At 44.1% G+C, this 22,527-nt stretch overlaps 1 protein-coding gene across 1 annotated transcript; it reads left to right on the forward strand.

The window, feature by feature from the left end:
- Positions 1–926: 926 nt before the first annotated feature.
- On the forward strand, positions 927–18,498 carry LOC117053298 (sodium/hydrogen exchanger 9B2-like). The gene is made up of 12 exons (XM_033160932.1): positions 927–1,269; positions 5,838–5,937; positions 6,992–7,172; positions 7,283–7,453; positions 8,533–8,675; positions 10,042–10,169; positions 11,169–11,344; positions 12,215–12,321; positions 12,971–13,120; positions 14,713–14,821; positions 16,115–16,251; positions 17,790–18,498. Exons 2-12 carry the CDS (start codon positions 5,848–5,850, stop codon positions 18,027–18,029), a joined length of 1,632 nt encoding a protein of 543 aa, XP_033016823.1. The 5' UTR covers positions 927–1,269; positions 5,838–5,847; the 3' UTR covers positions 18,030–18,498.
- Positions 18,499–22,527: the final 4,029 nt, after the last annotated feature.

Consider the following 22,527-nt stretch of genomic DNA (forward strand, 5'->3'; position numbering starts at 1 on the left):
GGAGAAATGTGCTTCAAATATGTTTTAAGGGTATAGTGTGTACACTGCTGGTCGGTAGCCAATGCTACTCTTATTCTCCATGAATTTGTCTCAACCCGCCTCCCTTTTAAAAATCAATTTAGTGGCGACCAGCGGCAGACTGTTTAACTTTTCTTGTCGTGTTTGCTTTCTACTTGCAATAAATGCTTTGAGTGCCTCCTCGTGTTTCCTAAGCGCCCAGTGTGACATGATGCAGTTAATGCTATCAATTAGCGCAATCTGAGACAGGTAGGTAGCTGTGTTGGTCTGCCATAGTCAAAACAAAACAAAATAAAAAATAATTTTAAAAAATCCTTCCAGTAGCACCTTAGAGACCATGCATGCACACGAAAGCTCGTACCAAGAACAAACTTAGTTGGTCTCTAAGGCGCAATCTGAGAGTGGGAGAGAAAAAGAGAGAGAGAGAAAAGCAAAACAAAATTCATTTAGCACCAGAGAGCAGCCTTGCTAGAAAGTACAGCCTGGGCAGTCTCCCAAAACACAGGAAGTGCATCTCTCTTGGCTTGAAATAGGCCAAAAAGGACTTCCTTGAGATGCACAAAGCAGAATTAGATACCCGAGTTCTGTGACAGTATAAGGATAGATAGCAAAACCACTTCAAAGAGCCATCTGCGGAGATGAATGTTATCAAATGCTCCCCTTGTTAGAGTTTCTCTCTCTCTCTCTCGTTGCAACAGCAGGGAATTGCTATAGGTCTGGAGAGCGCAATTAAAGGAGAAAGGCCACCTTTAATTGGCGTGCACCCTTAGTCTGAAGTGGAATAGGCCGCTGGGATCCTGCCACTCACGGTGCTGCATTTGCAGACCAGGCTTGGCCTGCCCTCTGTCAGCCGGTTGCTTCCTGGAAACTGATGTCCGCTTCCCTTTTATCTGCCTGAGCTTTCCAAGGTGCAGGGTATCTTCCGTCGCGCTGCCGCTTTGCTATTACATCTGATCCCTGCAAGCGGAGCCTGGCAGCCCGCTCCCTCCAAATGGGAAAAAGGGAGGGCCCCTTATTAAGGCGGGCGCGACCTGCGTTGGAGGGAGGCTTGGCAAAGGAACCCGGGCGGAATAGGCGTCTCCAAGCCGGCTCTGCTCGCGCGTCTCGCTACAGCGTTTTGAACGGCCTGGCGAGATCGCCTTCTGGGCCCCCACCGCTAGCAGCGGCAGAAAGCCGGTAGCCTGCGGATAAGCAGCCACCCTCGTCGCCTTGCTGCAATCTCTAGAAGGCCTGAGGCTCTTCCTTTCCTAGGTAGGCACGATTATTCCGCGCGTCCTCCTCTTTCAATCCCCCAGGAGCTGAACTGGAAGCAGGTCTGTGCGCAAAGGCGCGCGCACCGGGAACCGGCCGATTTATCACCCACGATTCTATTCTATTCTGTTCTATTCCATTGTATTTATAGAACCGCTAAAATATAGAAAAAGCGATCATTAAAAAGCATTTAAACCTTGATCAAAATAAAACCATCTGCATATATGTAACGAAATCGAGGCAAAGAAAGCTTTCCATCAGACGCATGGAATTAGCGGCAATCTAGGCGTGATGACGCCCTTCTCTCCGCTTCTTAGCGGAAGGGGAGGGAGCACCCGACGATCAGATTTCTCTGCGCGGGGGAAGGGCATGTGCGCTCAGATGCACCTTACATTATCTCTCGGGTTGTTTTTGTTAACGTAGGCAGGGGATTGCCTCCTCCAGGCGTGCCATCCTCCCTTGGCAACGCTAAGAATCAGTTGCTTTGAGTCTGACTTGTTGGAAAAAGCAATCCTTTTCGTGTCTATCTAGTTGCAGAAAGCAGAACTCAGAGAGTTGGCAGTGACCAGCTTGGCATTCTTGAGAATGAGCACATGCTCTTGTGGCTTGGCAGGCGCTGCTGGCCCCCACCAGTCTTTTTTTGACAAACACTCCAGTTGTTAGCAAAGGAACAGAATGCTTCCTGGACAGTGGTGACCCAGGACATTTTGCCCTCCAGGGTGGAGCACGAAATGAGGTACTGACCTTCTTCAAATATGCCAAATACCCACAGCCCATCACCCGGTTTTGGCACCTGAGGCAGATAAGCCAGCAAGCCTCTCCTCACTTGCTGCTCTTCCGCAACTCTCCAGTCAGCTGCCTATCTCAGCCACCTTCCTTTGTCTAATGATAGGACCAGCATTGCTCCTGAAACCTTGCAGCGATTTTATGCCTCAAGGGTGGAATGGTCACCTACTTGGATGGTGGCAAAGAAAGTCATTTTCAATTTTGTAATGTATTCCCAGGGCTGACGATTAGAAGCTCCTAGACCAGGCATCCCCAAACTCAGCCCTCCAGCTGTTTTGGGACTACAACTCCCATCATCCCTAGCTAACAGGACCACTGGTCAGGGATGATGGGCGTTGTAGTCCCAAAAGAGCTGGAGGGCCAAGTTTGGTGGTGCCTGTCCTAGACTGCCAGTATTTTGCAGGAGAGAGTCAAGACCATACCAGAAAATTTAGGTTTGCACAATGGGTTAAAGCATCCCTTACCCCAACACTAGTTTTCCAGTCCAAACTAGGGTGCTGCCTGCACCTGCAATTTACATGCCAATCACATGGTTAAGTTCACAGGAAGCTGCCTTACACTGAGTCAGATCACACTCTTCAGGGTTTCAGACAGGGAATCTTCCCCAGCCCTAACTGAAGATGTTGGTGATTGAACCCAGGATCTTCTGCACTCAGCTCAGATGCTCTACCCCTGAGCTATGGTTCTTACTAATTATGTGAATGGTGGTTGTGTCTAATTTGGCTCTCAGATTTGCAGGTAGACAAGAATGCAGGTGGCGCTGTGGTCTAAACCACTGAGCCTCTTGGGCTTGCCGATCAGAAGGTCAGCGGTTCAAATCCCCACGACGGGGTGAGCTCCCATTGCATGGTCCCAGCTCCTGCCAACCTAGCAGTTCGAAAGCATGCCCCCAAAAGTGCAAGTAGATAAATAGGTACCGCTCCAGCGGGAAGGTAAACGGCGTTTCCGTGCGCTGCTCTGGTTTCGCCAGAAGCGGCTTAGTCATGCTGGCCACATGACCCAGAAAAACTGTGGATAAATGCCTGCTCCTTCCGCCTGTAAAGCGAGATGAGCGCTGCAACCCCAGAGTTGTCTGTGACTGGAATTAAGTGTAAGGGGTCCTTTACCTTTTTTTAAAAGATGCATGCTGCTATGGCTTTCATATTGTTAGCCATATTCTGACCATATATAAAAATGCATTTAGAACCCACTAATCAAAATTCATCATGTAGCTTATTTTAAAGTACAGGGTGGGAAAAGCTTTAAGAAAACAGGAAGAGCCCTGATGAATATGTCCAAAGGCCAGTCATCTAGTCCAGCATCGTGTTCTTCTCACACTGGCCAAGCAAATGTCCATGGGAAGCTCTCAAGAAGGGACATATGTGCAATGCCAATTCATTCTGAAGTCAGCCTGGCCATATTTTCACTGCATACTCACGCTCCTGCCTGCCTGTGATTGCTTGTTTCATACTGAGTGACCCCCCCAGCCACTCACAGTTCATCAGGCAGTTAAATATTGAATGCATGCATGTGGCTGGTCAACACTGCACCGGTACACCCAGGGTAGTTTTCAACTAAGGATTACTCAAGAGTAGACCCATTAAAATTAATCAACCTTACTTAGTCATGCTCATTCATTTCTGTGGCTGTACCCTGGGTAACACATAGCTGCATATCACCCCAATTTAATCCAGCAGCAGCAGCCCTGCAAGGTTGTGTAAACTGACAGTTTGGGCTATGGTGTGGGTTCAGATGCTCACCATCAGGGTATCTGAATGCCATAAGCCACATAGCAGGCCTGCTAGGGTCAACCTAGACTTTACTTGCACAGCTAGCAATGACACCAGTATTTTTAAAATTTAATACTACAGTTGAAACTCGAAAAATTAGAATATCGTGGAAAGGTTCATTTCTTTCAGTAATTCAACTTAAAAGGTGAAACTAATATATGAGATAGACTCATGACATGCAAAGGAAGATATGTCAAGCCTTTATTTGTTATAATTGTGATGATTATGGCGTACAGCTGATGAGAACCCCAAATTAACAATTTCAACTTTGGGGTTTTCATCAGCTATACACCATAATCATCACAATTATAACAAACAAAGGCTTGACATATCTCGCTTTGCATGTCATGCAGCTAATGAAAACAATTGCTTACATAAATGGACTTTTCCACAATATTCTAATTTTTCGAGTTTCACCTGTAGATGCAGGGAAGGGGGCAATTCTAATCAGGATGGCAGCACACATTTAATCCTTTCCTCTCCAGGCATGATCCTGATAAAAAAAAAACCCCTGCTTAGAACAACAATTAACCTGGGTGGGGGAGCTGCCATTGAATTATGGGAATATGAAATATAATTTAGAGACCCCTTGGTCTTCATTACTTTATAGCATTTGGTGCTTAGAAAATCTTGATTTTGCCCACTGAAAAAGCATTAGTGTGCTGGGAGTGTGTAGTCCTTGCACAGCTTTGAAAGGTCTTACTAATTTGGGTTTATTGCTGCTTGCTTTTGTATTTGTATGCCACTGTTTTTCCAATGAAGTGACTCAAAAATTTTCCAGATACAAAACTGGCGACATCCTTCCATGGCTCAGATTGAATAGTATGGTGTATGCCTTTCCCTGTGATCAGGAAATAGGGGCAACCTGTCTGTCCCCCCTCCAGATGATTTTGGACTCCAGTTCCCTTCAGCCCCATCCAGCCAGCAGGACCAATGGTCAGGGATGATGGAGATATAGTCTAGCAACATCTGGAAGACCACAGGTTCACCAATCCTGGTTTAGTGCAGACAACCACTGATGAACTCAAGCAAGAAAGGACAATTTTCTTTCTTAGTTTCTTTCTTTCTTTTTAAAAGATGAATAGCAGAACGTCATAATGCTGATAAAAAAATATATATGGAACTGGTAGGATTTATTATACCTGAAAGTTCTATTTGTTGATTGATAGGCAACCCAAAACAAAGAAATTTTGTGCATGGTTTGCCCACCTGCCCCCCTCGCACTTCGATGCCCCAGCATCTTATCTGCATAATTTAAATATCCCAAAGTATAGACGTGCTTTTACTTTGGCAAGATTGGACGTACTACCCTCTGCCGTGCTCGAAGGCCGATATCAGAAACTCCCCAGGGAGAAACGACTCTGCCCATGTGGAGACGGAAACTTGGAGACAGCGTCACATGTTCTTCTGACCTGCCCCCTGTACAAAGACCTGAGGAGCGAGATTATTACTCCCCTCCTACTTTCCGTCCCAGGTTGCTCATCAGCGGCTGCAATGTTTTACTTGTTAGCGGACCAGAACATCCAGACAACAGAGAAGGTCGCCAGGTTCATTGAGAGGGCAATGAGACTAAGGGCCTCAATTTGAAAGACAACTCGGCATATATGACTAGCCCATGCACCTGAGGTCTATATTTGTTTCGATCGGCTTATCTATATAGCTCTGAGGAACGAGAGTATCGTACCATCTTTACTGACTATTTCAGGCCGCCAAATTAGGGCCTCATTTTCTACCTTATCTCTAGCAGGAACAGAAACGATAACAGAGAAAATCGTTTGACTCTCTGAGAACGAGGTCACTACTTGAACGGCCTTTTAGCCTGGGGGTTTCATATGATTTATCAGTATATTTATATATTTGTGTACTTGACTGGTCTTGCTCCAGTATTTTTATCTGTTTTATCTGTATTCTTAGTCGCAATGGTCTGTTGGCTACATGAATAAAGTTTGATTTGATTTGATTGATAGGCAACTCTACTTGTTGTTGTTGTTGTTGTTTCTTGTATTATCTTAGGTTGGTCAAAATGCCAGAGGACCTGGTGGCAGAGAGTGAGGAAACACTACCTGCTGCAAATGACAGCTCAGATGTTATTCCCATGCATCTAGTAACTCAGGTACTGCTGGTTCACATCTTTTACAACTATGGATGACCTGAATAGAAGAACGTAAGAAGAAAAGCCTGCTGGACAGGGACAATGGCCCACTTGATCCATCATCCTGTTCTCACAGTGGCTAGGCAGATGTCTATGGGAACCTTGAAAGCAGGACCTGAGTACAACAACACACTCCCCACTTGTGATTCCCAACAAATGGCATTTGGAGACTTACTACCTCTGGCAGTGGAGGCAAAACATAGATATTGTGGCTAGAAGCCATTGATGGACTTCTCTTCCATTAGTTTGTTTGATTCTCTTTTGAAGCCATCCAAGTTGGTGGCAATCACTACACCCTGTGGTTGTGAATTCCATAGTTTAAGTAATGTGTTGTGTGAGCAAACACTTAATTTGGCTGTCCTGAATCTTCAAACATTCTGCTTCGTTGGATGCCTGCAAGTTCTCAACCTGCTGTACCAGAGGCACAGCAAGATATCTGTCTTTTCAGTCCTGGGGTCTTCTTCTCTGCCCAATTGTGTTCTCGCTAAGGGGCAGGCTCTAGGTTATGTTATGTGTGCTTATTAAAAATCATGCTTATGCAAGCCACTTATATTTTGAAGAAAAATCTGCCATGCAGGAACATGGCCGTTAGCTCAGTTGGTTAGAGCGTGATGCTGATAACGCCAAGGTCGCTGGTTCGATCCCCATATGGGCCAGCTGCATATCCCTGCTGCATTGCAGAGATACGACCCTTGGGGTCCTTTCCAACTCACACCTTATCTAGATGGGGTCCTGCTAAAAACCCCTCCATTGACACTCAAGAACCTCTGCCATTGAGAAGGGAGTTGGCCCAGATGACCTCCAAGATCCCCTTCAACTCTAAAAATCTGAGTCTTCTTCAGAGAAATGCACAGGCCACCCTAAATGCATTTACTCAGAAGTAAGCCCCATCAATTTCAGCAGTGCTTGCTTCCTTGTAAATATGCAGAGGACTCCCCTTGGTGATTTGGTGCTTCGGTGAAAGTCTACAGATTATGGTTGTTATTGTTGATAACATTTCCTCGTTTTAATTCAGGAAGCCAGTATTTTGGACTCCAAAGCTGTCGATGGCCATATGCAAACTGAAGAGACTGCTCTGCTGAACAGCTGTGGGCATCAAACTCAAGAGCCTGTGGTTGAGTCAAAGACATCAGGGAAACTGAGGCGAATATGTGCCTGTCCTCCACAAGGCATAATTGCCAGAATTGTGACAAATGGTATGTAAAAAGAAAGGGAAGAGGCAGGAATGTGTGAAGTTGTTTTAGTAACATATCCACGAATGCTAAGAAATATATTCATGCCTCTCCAACTTTATTTCTTCTTCCAGTGGCAGCTATCGTGCTGGTCTGGGCTGTGGCCTGGTCCATTACAGGCCATGAGTGCCTTCCTGGTGGGAACCTCTTCGGAATTTTGTTCCTCTTCTTTTCCGCTGTAATTGGTGGTAAATTTATGGGCCTCATTAAACTTCCCGGTCTGCCTCCATTCCCTCCCCTTCTTGGTAAGTTGTCAATGAGCCTGCCATCATCTTGCTGTTACGTAGGTTTGATTTGTGGAGATGACAGGGCAGAGATTACAGGGAGGTTTATCTGCAGTCAGATTATATAACCTGTTGGTGTTAGATTAATCAACTGTAGCTTTAATTGATTAATTAGAGAGGAACAGTTTTATTTGGTGATGGCAAATTTTAATTGCTTGGGCATGGGTGGGGCTTTTTTTCTTGGTGGAGGGTAGACTAAATTATTCCTGGAGAACTTCTTTAATATGGAGTTAAAAAGAAAGGAAATGGTGCTTCTGTAAAAATTAATAAGCAAAAATAATTGACAGAATCTCAAGAATACATTTGCACTGTTAAATTGAATTGATTAATCAGCTAAAGGGCAAGTGATTACTCACTTAAAGATCAGCTTCAATCACTTGACAGCCTTCATGTGAATCCATTCTGTTAACAGTGCAGGTATCCACTAGGCTACTTAAATCTTTCACAGAGATTTTCTTGGTGCTGAAGAAACTCTTGGAGTGGGGAGGTACTATTTTTAGTTAAATTGAAGCATGTTGTTTAATTTTTTAAAATTTCTGCAACATTTTGAGAAGGTAGGTAGATTCTATCAGGCTATGGTCCTATGAGTGAGTGACTTTGTAGTTCTACATATTCTACATATGCCAATCTACAGAATGTCAACTTTAAGTTCCATTGAGAATGTGACTTTTTCAGATCAGGTACACTGTCTTTTTGCTTGACTTTGCTTAACTTGTTGTGAAGCTAATAGGGGAGAACCTGTTGTATGCCTAAACTGAGTTCCTAAGAGGAAGGGTGGAATACAAATATGAAAAATTATATGCTGGGAAGCATATTTGACTGAATGCCAGGAGTATGGAAATGGGATTTTCCATTAGATCTGCAAATTCAGGAATTAGCATTAATCTACCCCTGTGTAACCACTGGCTCACCTTCTTCCTCTTGAACTTTTGGTACAGGCTGTGTTTCTGTGGGGACAGAATGCTTATCCTGCGAAGGCATCTAATTTTATTCAGAATTTTTTCAGGCAGTGTGTTTTCCCATTCTCTGTTCCTTTTTAGGAATGCTGCTTGTTGGATTTCTCCTCAGAAATGTCCCACTGATCAGTAACATAGTCCGTATCAACGTGAAGTGGGCAGTTGCCCTGAAAAATATCGCCCTCTCCATTATCTTGGCTCGTGCTGGCCTTGGCCTTGACCCAAAGGTAGAGCATTAAATGGTACTGTTAAATAGCTCTTACTGATATTTAGTTGGAATCTCCTTTCTTGTAACTTGAATCCATTGGTTCAAGTCTTAGCCTCCAGAGCAGGAGAAAAAAAGCTTGCTCCATCTTCCATGTGACAACCCTTTAGATATTTGAAGATGGCTATCATATCTCCTCTCAGTCTCTGTTTTACCAGGCTAAACATATCAAATTCCCTAAACCATTCCTCATAAGGCTTGGTTTAAGCTTAAGTTCTTGCAAATTTTGCATGAGGAAAACAGCTGTTCTGTGTGGGGAAGCCTGTTACCCCCATGGAGAACTGATTGTTCAGTTCATGGCCCTTTTGAACCTATAACTAATTTCAATCTATTTCTAAGCCATGTTCAGATGGCAGAATTTAATAAGCTATGAGTTGTGTTTGGATGCAAGAATCAGGCACTCTCACACACATCCCTTACCTGCCCTCTTCTGGTGTGGTTGTGAGGCAGAAATCGGGAGCTTCTGTTTTTGATTAACCACAGTTCAACATATTGTTCAAATCTTGTATTATGGTTAGTCTTAACTATGGTTTGTTGCAAGAAACCAGCTTCATGAACTGTGGCATGAAGTCGGCTTGTTTCAGTCACAGTTTCTCCAGGTTTGGACAACACAGCAAGCAGTGGTTAATATAAAATGAAGGCTTCTGCACTTCTTGTGGCTGTCTCACATAAGCTCACTGTGGCTCCATGTCAAAATAAAATAAAAATAAAAAAATTCCTTCCAGAAGCACCTTAGGGACCCACTAAGTTTGTTCTTGGTATGAGCTTTCGTGTGCATGCACACTTCTTCAGATACACTGAAAAAGAAGTCACTAGACCCTTATATATAGTGAGAGGGTGGGGAGGGGTATTACTCAAAAGGGTGGTGGGAATGGGTGATTGGCTGATAGGTGAGGTAAACCTGTTAACGACTGTTAACGACTGCAATTGGTCTTACAGGAAAAAGCAAGGGGCGAGATGGCTAAAGGTAGCTTTGTCATGTATAATGACATAAGAATCCAATGTCTCTATTCAGAGACATGTGGCTCCATGGTTTAGCATGGCTTCCGGACAAGGTCATTGTAAGCTCAGCTCACAGGGGGAAGTACTCTTCCCCATCACCAATTCCAACTCCACATGCTCGCTTGATAATATCCTGATCTCTTCTCTCTATCCCTGTTTGCTCTTGTAGGGAGAACCTCTGTTGATCCCAGAAAGAGATGAACTTCACATCCCTTACCTCCAAGCACCCTTCTTCTGTCCCATATTATGAAAGTTGAGCAGAGCAAAACTCAATGGGGTTTCTTCTGCACTGACGCTGCTGATGTGTTAATATGCTTGTCTTTCAGGCTCTGAAAAAACTGAAGGCTGTGTGCTTAAGATTAAGCGTGGGGCCCTGCATAGTGGAAGCATGTGCGGCAGCTGTCTTGTCCCACTTTCTCATGCATCTGCCTTGGCAGTGGGGATTTATGTTAGGGTGAGCAGCTTTTTCCAGCTTAGAAACGATGTATTTCTTTTTCTTGAACTAAAACTACCTTACATGAAAAACACTGATTGAAGGTGCGTCTGCCACTTATATTTTGGTTTTCTTTAATTTCTGCATTGTAAAATAGTATCCGTGCTCTCAGCCAGTGTGGTGTAGTGGTTAAGAGCGGCAGACTCGTAATCTGGTGAACCGGGTTCGCGTCTCCGCTCCTCCACATGCAGCTGCTGGGTGACCTTGGGCTAGTCACACTTCTCTGAAGTCTCTCAGCCCCACTCACCTCACAGAGTGTTGTGGTGGAGGAAGGGAAAGGAGAATGTTAGCCGCTTTGAGATTCCTCCGGTTAGTGATAAAGCGGGATATCAAATCCAAACTCCTCCTCCTCCTCCTCCTCCTTCTTCTAGCAGTTCTAGGAAACATAGGAAGCTGCCTTAGGCTGAGGCTCTGTACACATTATTGGCTTGAAACACAGCTAGGTCATTCTTCTTCTCAGTTTGGATGGAAGCCAGTTTGTGGGAAAACAACATCAAAAATCAGCACAGTGGTACCTCGGGTTATGTTACCTTCGGGTAACGTAATTCCGAGTTACGAAAGCGGCAAACCCAGAAGTGTATACAGTGGTACCTTGGGTTACTTACGCTTCAGGTTACAGACGCTTCAGGTTACAAACTCCGCTAACCCAGAAATAACGCTTCAGGTTAAGAACTTTGCTTCAGGATAAGAACAGAAATTGTGCTCTGGCGGCGCAGCGGCAGCGGGAGGACCCATTAGCTAAAGTGGTGCTTCAGGTTAAGAAGAGTTACGTTAAGAACGGACCTCCGGAACAAATTATGTACGTAACCAGAAGTACCACTGTACTTTTCAGGGTAAGTACAGACCCCTGGGACGAATTAAGTTCGTATCCAGAGGGTCCACTTTTGTATTTCATAAGAGGAAGTGGAGGAAATGTGTCCACAAACGGGCATGAAGAGTTGATAGTGTGTTTTTGTTCAGATTTGTTTTAGGCGCTGTGTCCCCTGCTGTAGTTGTCCCCTCGATGCTGATTTTACAAGCGGGGGGCTATGGTGTTGACAAGGGCGTCCCGACCTTGCTCATGGCCGCTGGGAGCTTTGATGACATCCTGGCTATTACGGGCTTCAATACCTGCTTAGGGATGGCGTTCTCCTCAGGTATCCTGTCTACTTCATAGAATCGATGAACACCTGAATATGCCTTTCTTATTGATGTGATCGTTTGCTACATACAGATGGTGAATTGCATGGATGCTTTGCATGGAATAAAAAACCCACAATGCACCCCACTTGCAATCTGAAGTGGCACTTGCCTTTGCTTGTGAAACCTGGTGCTTTAGGGTGGAAGCTGGTGGGAGGCTGATTCTGCTGCCATAAGGCCGTAGTGGGCAACGAATTTTGAGGCTGGCCTGAAGTAAAAAATGGATGCAACGAATCCTTTCCTCTTTCTTCCACTCTCCTCCTTTCCTCTCCCTCCTCTCTCTCTCTTACTTACACCTCCTTTTCCACCTTGCCCTCCTTGCTACCTGCATGAAATGTGGCTGAGGGCAACAGATTGCCCACTCCTGCCATAAAGAGTTAAATTAGAATGCCTGTGGCTTTCTTCCATAGTCCTACCTTTTGTATAAAGCTAATCACTGCTTTGGATATTTCCTCTGGTAGTTACTTAGTAACAGGGCTGTCTTAAGCATATGCAGTGCTGGGGTGCAAAGATCTGCCCCGCGCCCCCCACCCCAGGTTGCCCAGTCCCAGGCGCGCAGGAGGGCAGAGTTGGCCGGCTGCCTCAGCATCTCGCTGGCTCGGTCGCCCCCAAACTCGCAGCACAGAGCCCCCCGCAGAAGAAGAGCCTGCCGCGGTGCTACAACTGACATGCGAGCTCTTCCCTGAACTCAACTCTCGGGACCCGGACTCTCGGCCTGGCGCCCGGGTGCCCCACACCCCTATTGCCTATGGGTAAAACGGCCCTGCTTAGTAAGGAGATTGTTCAAAAATCCATTTGAGCCGCCTTCTCCCGCTTTGCCAAAACAGGCTCCGTCCTTGAAAATATCTTTCGTGGTGTGCTGGAAGTTGCTGTCGGTATAGTAGCTGGTGGCCTTTTGGGAGTTTTCGTTTGCTACTTCCCAAGCAAGGATCAGGTAAAGAGGAAAATATTTTGGAGACTCTCAGTTTTGGAGCATAAGAAGCAGGGAATGGTTAAAAAGAAGCCTCTATGCTTTAGCTGGAAAATATTTAAAAGTGATGTATTAATAATAATAATAATAGTAATAATAAATTAATATACCATATTTTTCGCTCCATAAGACACACTTTTTTCCTCCTAAAAAGTAAGGGGAAATGTCTGTGCGTCTTATGGAGCGAATGTGATCACTGGCTCCCTTTCTGGCTCCACCCCCTCGCCCAGGCCTCCATTGTTGAATGTTCTGCAGAGGAGGCTGTTTGTTTCCCCAGAGACATGTGACTGGCTGATTAGATTATCTGTCTGGAAACTGTAGAAACGTCTCCCTTTCCTTTCCTTAAGAAGCTGTAGAACTGTGAGTTGAACTCCATAAAAACAGGATTTTTCCCCTTTGCAAAAGAAGCTGCACAACTGTGAGCTGATCCCCCCAAAAACAGGTGTTTCCCCCTTTCCTCCGCTAAAAACTAGGTGCGTCTTATGGAGCGAAAAATACGGTAGATTTTTCGCTCATGCAGATCTATTAACATTTTATTATCTTCAAGCTTTCTTCTCATCTGTGGCATGACATTTTTCTCTGCTCTCTTCCATTTTTTATCTCCTGATCCTAGGCATCCCTTGTATGGAAGAGAGTATTCTTTGTGCTGGGTCTATCTGTGTTTGCTGTTTTTGGCAGCACATATTTTGGCTTCCCTGGATCTGGTGGGCTCTGCACAATTGTCTTGGCATTTCTGGCTGGTATGGTGTGGTCTGATGAGAAGGTGAGCGTTCAGTTAACACACTCCCAAAATCACGCTGATTCCGAAATATTGAGAGTTGTGAAATAGGTCTAATGCCATTAAGATTTCCTTACAGTAGCTGGTTATTATTAACTTAGGCACTGGAAACAATTGTCCTGGCCAGCAAAGGAGATTCGTGCATGAAGATGGGCTTCTCCTCTTGATGGCGATGCAAATCCCATTGAACTGACTGGGTCCATCTTTCAATGAGAATGGGAATGTGCATCTCTGTCCCACTGTTTGTTGCAAATGTCTAGAGCGAGATCAGGGCCAGTGAATCCTAGAGGCTGAAAGTCTGGGAAATAGACAGTTACAAGCAACGGCTTCAGCAAAATGTTGCAATAGAAAATGCAGCAGCTCAGGATGTTAATTTTGCAAACCTTGGGGTTGCCCTGAGGCTGCAGCTGGTGCTGTTTTCTGGCTACATAAAGCAGTGGCCTCTGAGCTTTGGAAATAGAGGGAATGGTATGTTGGAACGAGCTGTTGAACAAATAGGCTTTAAAACCATCACAAAAAATGTCAATTCAGCCAGGATTTATTCTAAAAGGTGTGTCTTTCATAATCTAAGTTGTCTTATCAAGTCAGCCCTGCGTTTAAAAACAAGCCTGGTAGCCATTGGCAACCAGGAATTCCACACAGGTGAGAGTACAAGCAAAGGAGGAACAGAACTTGCTATCTGCAAAATGTTTTCCAACCTTTTTTTTTTTTTTGACAGGTGCCTCTTATGAGTAAAAACCAGGAAATTATTTATCTTTTTAATAAAATGTATGCACCGCTTGATTGCAAAAAAAACACAACCCAAAACCCTGAAAGTGGTTTACAATAAAGTTAAAACAATAAAACGAAGAGAAACTTAGAACCATACTTTAAACCAGGGGTCGGCAACCTAAGGCCCATGGGCCACAAGCGGCCCATGGGGGTTGTTTAACCTGCCCATGGACCCCCACCGCCCGCTTGGTCATCTCCCATGCACCGCGCTGAGCGGGGACCACCTTCTGCGATGCTGGCTGGCTTCCCATTGGCTATAGGAAGGTCTTGCAGCCAATGGGAAGCTGCGCACTCCGCGCCAGAAAGAGCGCCGGAAATAGCGTTTGCGCATGCGTGTGTGCGCACACACTCAGACTCACTGCAGCGTCTGCAGGACCATGAACTGGCCCAAGCCACATAAACTTTGCCAACCCCTGCTTTAAACCATAGGCCTACTAAAAACAGATTACAGTCGCCTCAACTTTCTAAGCATCTGGGTTAGGCTTGTCTAAACAGGAATGTTTTTAGCAGGTGCCAATAAACATTTTTGCAGGCAACTTTAGGGGGCTGGGTAGCCTCTTATGAGTAGAAACCAGGAAATTATTTATTTATCTTTATTTATCAGAATAGTTCCTCCAGGACGTATTTGAACGTCAATTAATACTGTTTTATAAATAAAAATAGAATCAAACTTGCACTGTTTGAACAACTTCTAAAATTCATGTTTGATATGATTATCGAAGGGGTAATTTTACATGTGTCTCCAGCCCCCCAGTCCAATACTGGTGTGGGAAGCTATGCTGCCTGTCTTTGCTCTCCCCCTGCAGATGAAAGTTGAAGAAATTGTTGCGGTTGCCTGGGAAATCTTTGAACCCTTCCTGTTTGGTTTAATTGGAGCTGAAATATCTATTTCATCTCTCGGACTTGAAACAGTTGGTAGGTCTCCTAAAGAAACCCCCGACATTCTGTGAACTAGGCAGCTTGCTAGCTCACCTTTTGAGGGATATTATTATTATTATTATTATTATTATTAGAATTGATATAATGCCCTATACCCCGAGGTCTCAGGGCAGTTCAGAGTCCTTCCAAAGCTAGGAAAATTTGGAAGCTTTACATAAGAAAATGTGAAAAATCTTATGTTATTATGTTGTTGTAATCTTTATATCTACCCTACGTGGTAGGTTGGTTTATTTATCTGAAATCCAACCATTTGGTACAATGATGTGCAAGATGGTTTAGAATTGATTTCAATACAGGTGCACACACACACACACAAACATAATCTCAAAATGCACACAACCCAGCAGCCTTTAATTCCCTGGTTGATGGATTGGGATTCCATGGGGTTTGTTGCAGTTTTGTGCTTTCTGGCAGGGCAAGGGGCAGTGAAGAGAGCTCCCTTCACCTGTTCCTTCTCTATCATATGGGTGGAGTAATGATCTTTCCTGAGTCCAGTTTGTCAGTGGCAGTTATTGCCATGTTATAGTTGGGAAACCGAGGTTGGGAGAGACCAACTCCCTAACAAGTCATCCAGTGAGTTTATAGCAGGTGCAAGATTCAAACTGGGGACTTCCCGATTCATAGCTTAGAGACTAAGCCACTACCTGACACCAGCACTTGCCAGCTTTGAAGTTGAACTCACTTGCTCCTAAATGACTTCACAGCTACTAGCAACTAATAAAGTCCTAATCAAATCGGTTAATTACAGCAGTGTTTCAATAATTGTTTTAAGTAAAATATAAATTTGGGCTTACGGTTCTCAGGATACTCAGTCTTGTGTTGCTCTGCATTGCAAAACTGCTTCATCTTGTTTCCGTGTTTGTCTTGTCTGATCTGGAAGCGACCTGCAGCCTTCAATCAATGCACATAGATTTCCCTTTTCTGTTTTCTTACAAAGAGATGAAATCTGGCAGAGGTTGTATGTGATGAAAATGCATCAGTGTTGACTCTAGGTGTTTTAGGTTATTAATTAGCTGTTATGAACAAACACATCTACCTTGAGTTCTCATTTTGAAGGTAGACAAGATGCCAACAGATTAGTAAAAATAGTGTTGCTGTTGACGGCTGTGTTTGGAAAAAACAATTGCAAAGGGTTTCTAGTTGTGCTGCTTCATCTGAATAATATCTGCTTGTCTCTATTGACTCACGCCTTTGGTTGTTCTTACTAATAAGATGAAGGCCAGGCCTGTTATTCCAGGAGGACCAGTGAGTCATATTTCTCTGTTGCAGGGCTTTGTGTGGCTACACTGGGCATTGCACTGATAGTTCGAATTGTGACAACATTCCTGTTGGTGTGTTGTGCCGGCTTTGACCTCAAGGAGAAAATATTTATTTCACTGGCATGGATTCCCAAAGCAACCATCCAGGTGCAGTATGCAGTAACATACCTGTATGTTCTACAAAAAAGGGGGTTAACAGTGTACTAGTTAAAGGTATTTTTGCTATGGTACACTATGGTACAAGGTAAAGGTAAAGGGACCCCTGACTGTTAGGTCCAGTTGCGGACAACTCTGGGGTTGCAGCACTCATCTTGCTTTACTGGCTGAGGGAGCTGGTGTACAGCTTCCAGGTCATGTGTCCAGCATGACTAAGCCACTTCTGGCGAACCAGAGCAGCGCACGGAAACAGCGTTTACCTTCCCGCTGGAGTGGTACCTATTTATCTACTTGCACTTTTTGGCGGCTTGCTTTCGAACTGCTAGGTTGGCAGGAGCAGGGACCGAGGAACGGGAGCTCACTCCGTCCCGGGGATTCGAACCGCTGACCTTCTGATCGGCAAGCCCTAGGCACTGTGGTTGAGACCACAGCGCCTACAAATAGGTATTTTTAGCCCATCTAATAAAGTGTCAAGAGCGAGTCCTGGGCAACAACTAACTGGTAATGGGTCATATTTTGAAGGAGTCAGCAATACAAACCCACAACACACCATGGCCACCAAAGGGAATAGCCTTTCTGCTATGGGTTTGCTCCTATTTGGTTGTGACTTGGCACATGCTCAGGAGTCAGCAGGATGAAGAACATAAGATGAGCATTCTGCCCCAGTTCTTGGTGCTTTTTTCTTTGTCCCTCGATTAAAAGAAAGCAACCGAGTTGCATAATAAAGGTGGGCACATTGCTAGAGGTGGATTGGGCCCCTGCACCACCAAAGGTAGTCAAGATTAATCCATCTGAACTTTAGAAGCGTAGGTCAGGGGTCAGCAACCTTTTTCAGCTGTGGGCCGGTCCACCGTTCCTCAGACTATATTTTGGAAAAATATATATGAATGAATTCCTATGCCCCACAAATAACCCAGAGATGCATTTTAAATAAAAATGCACATTCTACTCATGTAAAAACACCAGGCAGGCCCCACAAATAACCCAGAGATGCATTTTAAATGAAAGGACACATTCTACTCATGTAAAAACACACTGATTCCTGGACTGTCTGTGGGCCGGATTTAGAAGGCGATTGGGCCACATCCAGCCCACGGGCCTTAGGTTGCCTACCCCTGGCATAGGTGGATCATTTGAATTGTGCTCCTAAGGCTCTGGCAAGCCAGCGATGATCCCGAACGATTGCTTTGATAATGGACTTCTCAGGAGGCAAGCTGATGCATTCTGAATCAATCATAGCAATTGAACATGACAGGGACCTTTGATGACTGGTCTGTTATGTAATCAAGCTTTGAAGATACTACAAGAAAGGACCTGTTGGATCCCCACATGGGACACTCTTTCACACTTCTGTCCCTGTAACACCAACACAGGGAGACTCTGAACCGGAAGGTGGGTTTTTTCTTGAATGTTTTAGCTGAGATTCCTGCATTGCAGAGGGTTGGACTAGATGGCTCTTGCGATCCCTTCCAACTCTACAATTGTATGAGTCTTCACAATGATGGTTTTGTTGTTCTGTCTCCTGCCAGGCTGCAATTGGTTCTGTTGCCTTAGATGCAGCACGAAGTCAAGGTGAAAAGGTCACAGAGATGAAATACGGCATGGATATCTTGACAGTGGCTTTCCTGGGAATCCTGATCACAGCTCCAATTGGAGCTCTGATAATTGGCCTGGCAGGGCCCCGACTTCTACACAAGGCTACTGAAACAAGCAGTGATGGTCATGGACATGAAGGAAGAGAAGAAATGGAAACATCTGAAGCAGTGTAAGCGTCAGGGGATGGCCCCAGAATCATATAAATCAGTACAGTAATCTGCACTGTCTAGGTATCACAGTGTCTCGTAGTGGCTTGCAGAAGCCTGAAAGTCCATGGAATACATTGCGATCTGAGGACTGATGGAAAAAAATATGATTGAATTAAATCAACCTCTTCAGCCTTGACCTGGAAGTTCTTGAGAGCTGTCGCAAGCAGAGTACATCCTTTGGACATGACTCTTCACTGCTGAAATATGATTGGTCTGATTTGGGAATATGAGTGCCAACAAAAGGAAACTTTTGAGGTGGTTCCTGAGAATTTATTAAGTTCTGGAGCAGGGAGGTATACAGGATTGATAATGTAAACAAATAACCAAAAGTGAGATTTTGGATTTTTCAAACAGCTGGTAAAGGCATTCCATTGCTCATTCATGTTCAGTAGACAGTATGTTCCCAGTCTTTGGAATAAACTTTCACCACCTGATATTTAGTTTCCTTTCTTACATGCTAAAATATTAAAGTGTTTTAAACAGAGGTTTCGCCCAAATAACAGAATATTGCAGTGCAATTGTACACACGTGTACTGAGATGTAAGCCCCACAGAGCTTTAAATGGCAGGTAAGTCTGTATATGATTCAAGCTTTAATTAATCTATTTGATTACTTGAAAAACTGCACAAATGTTCTCAAGAAAAGCCTATGCACTTTGTTTTTTAGATGGTGCAGTGCATGTGCTGCAGTAGGCATCAGAACAGGTATTCCCCATTCTCACACAAGACAGAATGCCACTTCTTGGTACACTTTCAATCTATAATAAATGTAAGCATTAGTACCAGCAAAAATATGTGGGGGCAAAGTATGGAAGGAGGTAATGCTCTAAGTCAGAGCTTTCCAAACTGTGTTCCGCAACACGTTAATGTGTCAGATGCAGTGTGTAGGTATGTCATGCGAACACTCCTCGATCTCCTCCCAGGGCTGGAAAAGGGTTAGTTTAACCTCTGATTTGGTAGTAAAACTGAATTATTGTGCTGCGAAATGATGCAAAACTGGATTATTGTGCAGCGAAATGATGCATGTCTAGAAAGTGTGTCGCCAAAATGAAAAGTTTGGAAACCTCAGTTCTAAGTATTAAAACTGATTGACAGGATTACAAGTCATGTAAGGGTAACGTGGAAGAAAAATCAAATCTTGATTAGGGCGAAAGTCTGCTGTTTGTTAAGACAAGGCAGTTGCGTTGAAGAAGACCTCATCACCGGCCCGACTCTCCTCTGAGCTGATCGTTGGGGTGTTTTGCTGACATACAGAACGTAACAGCTTTTATAGGGGTGGCAACGTTCTCACAACCTGATTAATGAGAGACCACAAGTTAGCTTTGAAAGGAAAAGCACAGGAAAACTGCATTTGTGGGTCAAATCCCCTCAATCATTCCATCCTGGAAGACCTGCTACCTGCCTTGCAGACCTTTTCCCACTTGACCTGGGAGGGCAGCGCACTGACTCCATCTACAAAAGCTGATGCAGCTGAAGAGGCCAGAGATCATCTGCTATGAACCACCATTGGCAGCAACAGCAGCAGGTATGTTCTGTGCTTATGAGGATATTTTATTCTCTTGCTAATTATGCTGTTCTAAATGGGGATTTCATATTTGGCTTCCTTTAGTGATGTTTTCTTTTGAAATGTTTCAAGATTTATTTTTCTTAACCTTGCTACACTGGATGTGCATTCTGTGTAGTTGACCTCTTTTTGTAATGTTTTATTTTGAAATCTTTAAGATAATAGTTTAGTTTCTTGTTAATTATGTTGCTTTGAATGAATACTTTATATTTGACATATTTCAGTAATGTTTTATTCTGGCTTGTTTGATTCAGTCTTTTAATGTAGGTTGTAAACCACTTTGAGATTTCCCCCCTTAAAAATATAAAACGGTATACAAATGAAATGAGTAATCTTCATCATCATCATCATGTTCCTTTCACATTTTAATCTTTTAAGCCCCTCACCCTCCTTCATGCTGACACTTTTTTTACACTCTAGGGAGACATGACCTTAAGATACAAACAGCCTCAGACCTTGCAGACCCCAGACCCATATTCATGCAAGGACTAATGCAATAAATGCAATTAATGCAATAAATGGTGGGGTCTCTCTCTCTCTCTCTCTCTCTCTCTCTCTCTCTGTGTGTGTGTGTGTGTAAAGATCTGCAATTTGGAAAATATTACTGTTCAAGAGGGAAAGTAATTTGCAACAACATAATTTTTAGCCTTATGTCTATGTGTATTCGGTATAATATTTTTATAAGAACTTCTTATTTGAAGGTATGTTTCACGTTTTACAAATTCTGCATTTTATAAACAAAACAAAACAAATACCCCACCCCACCCCAAAACCCCTATTCATTCTCTAATGTAAGAAAATTCAAAAATACAAAATTACCCAAAATAAACATCCCTTTTCTCCACTTTGACAATTTTGTTCTATGTTGTAGTCATGTGTCGGTGGGACCTGAAGTCCAACAACACCTGGAGTACCTACTCCACATTGACTACCTGTCCCATATCACTGGGCAGCACACCTGGAGCCCTCCAGCATTCCCAGGTGAAAATAAGGATGTTCTGTTCTACATCAGTATCACTGCTAGTGAGTTGTATTTATTGATTTAGGGTCCGTCCCCCTCAGGCTTCCCTGAATGCAGTGCATAAATTCAAAGATTTCTTTGCTTAAATTACTGCCATTTTGTATGTGTGTGTACTCTAATAACTTTTGTACTTGACCTGGAAGAAATCCGCAAGCAGTGATACTGATGTAGAACAGAATGTCCCTATTTTCACCAGAGGAATGTTGGAGGGTATGCACTGGGGGGGCAGGAAGGAACCCACCATTTCCTTCTACACATTTGTGCCTTCAAGTTCCTGGGCCGAATGCCTGAAGAGGTTTCTTGTACATACCCTTAAGCTCACACCTAGCACAGTTTTGAGAAGGATGAGAAAAGCTGGTGCAAGAAACGAAAGCTGTAATTTCAGTTGTTGATTACTGGAATGCACATTTTCAGGAATACACACACACACACAGTGCTTTTTTTATTAAAAAAAAAAAAAACATTGTTTGGGGTACTCTCATTTTCCTACACATATTGAAGTACTACCCCTCAATGAGGCCAAACTTGTATTCACAAAATGTTTAGGGGCATGCGTACCCTTCCATCCCCCCAGAAAAAAGCACTGTATACACACACACACACACACACACACACACACACACAGTGTTAATGACAGCTGGCTTATTTTAGATACGATGTGTAAAACATGCAAACAATTACAGAATATATAGCTTTAAAGCTGGGGGAAAAGGGGAGTAGAAACTCAATGTATTGCTGCGTGAAAGTGGCTTCAGATAATCTTCTGTGCCCCTTTGTGGGTGCAGCAGTCCAAGCCACCTGCTTGTTGGTTTCCTGAGAAGTTTCCTTTGTAAACAACAAAAAAGCGAATTCCCACCATGCTCTCCACACAAACAGCTGAGGGGAATGCTCCTCCTGGTTGCCAGTTGACAATTCTCTCCAGCTGCCTGGAGCTCTTTCTCCAGGCTCTCCTTCCTTCCGGAAGGTCGGGAGCGACCGTTAATCAAGCGGAATGTTGGAGAGGATGGGATTTAATCCACGCCATCTTGGTTTCCATGGCTTGACAGAGGGTTGGGCAAGTCCCCAGAGAGAAATGGTCGCCTCAGAACCGGCCTGGCGATCTGCTGCTGAAACCTAGCTTGAGGGACAGAAGTTGACTCTTCAAGGCCGCCCCTCCTGGCCTGGATGCTGGAAGGTGTAAATCGGCCTTGGTCGCCTTGGTGGTCAGCTATTCTGGGCCCTCTGTCTCCTCTTGCCCTCCATGGGTGAGCAGCGGCTTCTGTGTGACTTTCCGAAGACAGGTAGGGATTTATCTCTGAGAGGGCCGGCATGTGCCCTTACATTGATCCGCCATTGAAGCGGCCCACATTCGTTCAGCCAAGCTGCTTGAGATGGAAAATGTATTGCAGCTTGGCCCAGTTAATGGTTTCTTAAACCCTACTGGGTTCACTGGAAGTTATTCCCATGTAAGTCAGTGCAGAGGTGACTTAGCACTACAGCCAGTGCTTTTTTCTGGGGGTACGCAGGGGTACACATACCCCTAAACATTTTGTGAATCTAAGTTTGGCCTCATTGAAGGGCAGTATTTCAATATGAGTAGGAAAATGAGAGCATTGCCGTGTAACCTGCCTATTATAGCAGTGTATGAACTTGCACAGACATCTGCAGAAGAGCATTGACAGTGTTTTTCCTTCTACCCTTGGTTCATTGGATCGAAATCCACTGTAATTTAACAAGTAACCCTGTGGTTGGGAAGCTGAATGTTTAAATATTAATAGAAAGAAATTCCAATGCTGTTGGGAGTGGGGGGGGGGAACCCTTTTAAATCAGGTAGAATATATGGCACCTGAAATACATTTTGTTTAAATCATAGGCTGGTCAGCATGTCGGATGATGTTG

This window comes from Lacerta agilis, chromosome 9 (genome assembly GCF_009819535.1).
Source record: "Lacerta agilis isolate rLacAgi1 chromosome 9, rLacAgi1.pri, whole genome shotgun sequence".
Classification (NCBI taxonomy): Eukaryota; Metazoa; Chordata; class Lepidosauria; order Squamata; family Lacertidae; genus Lacerta; species Lacerta agilis.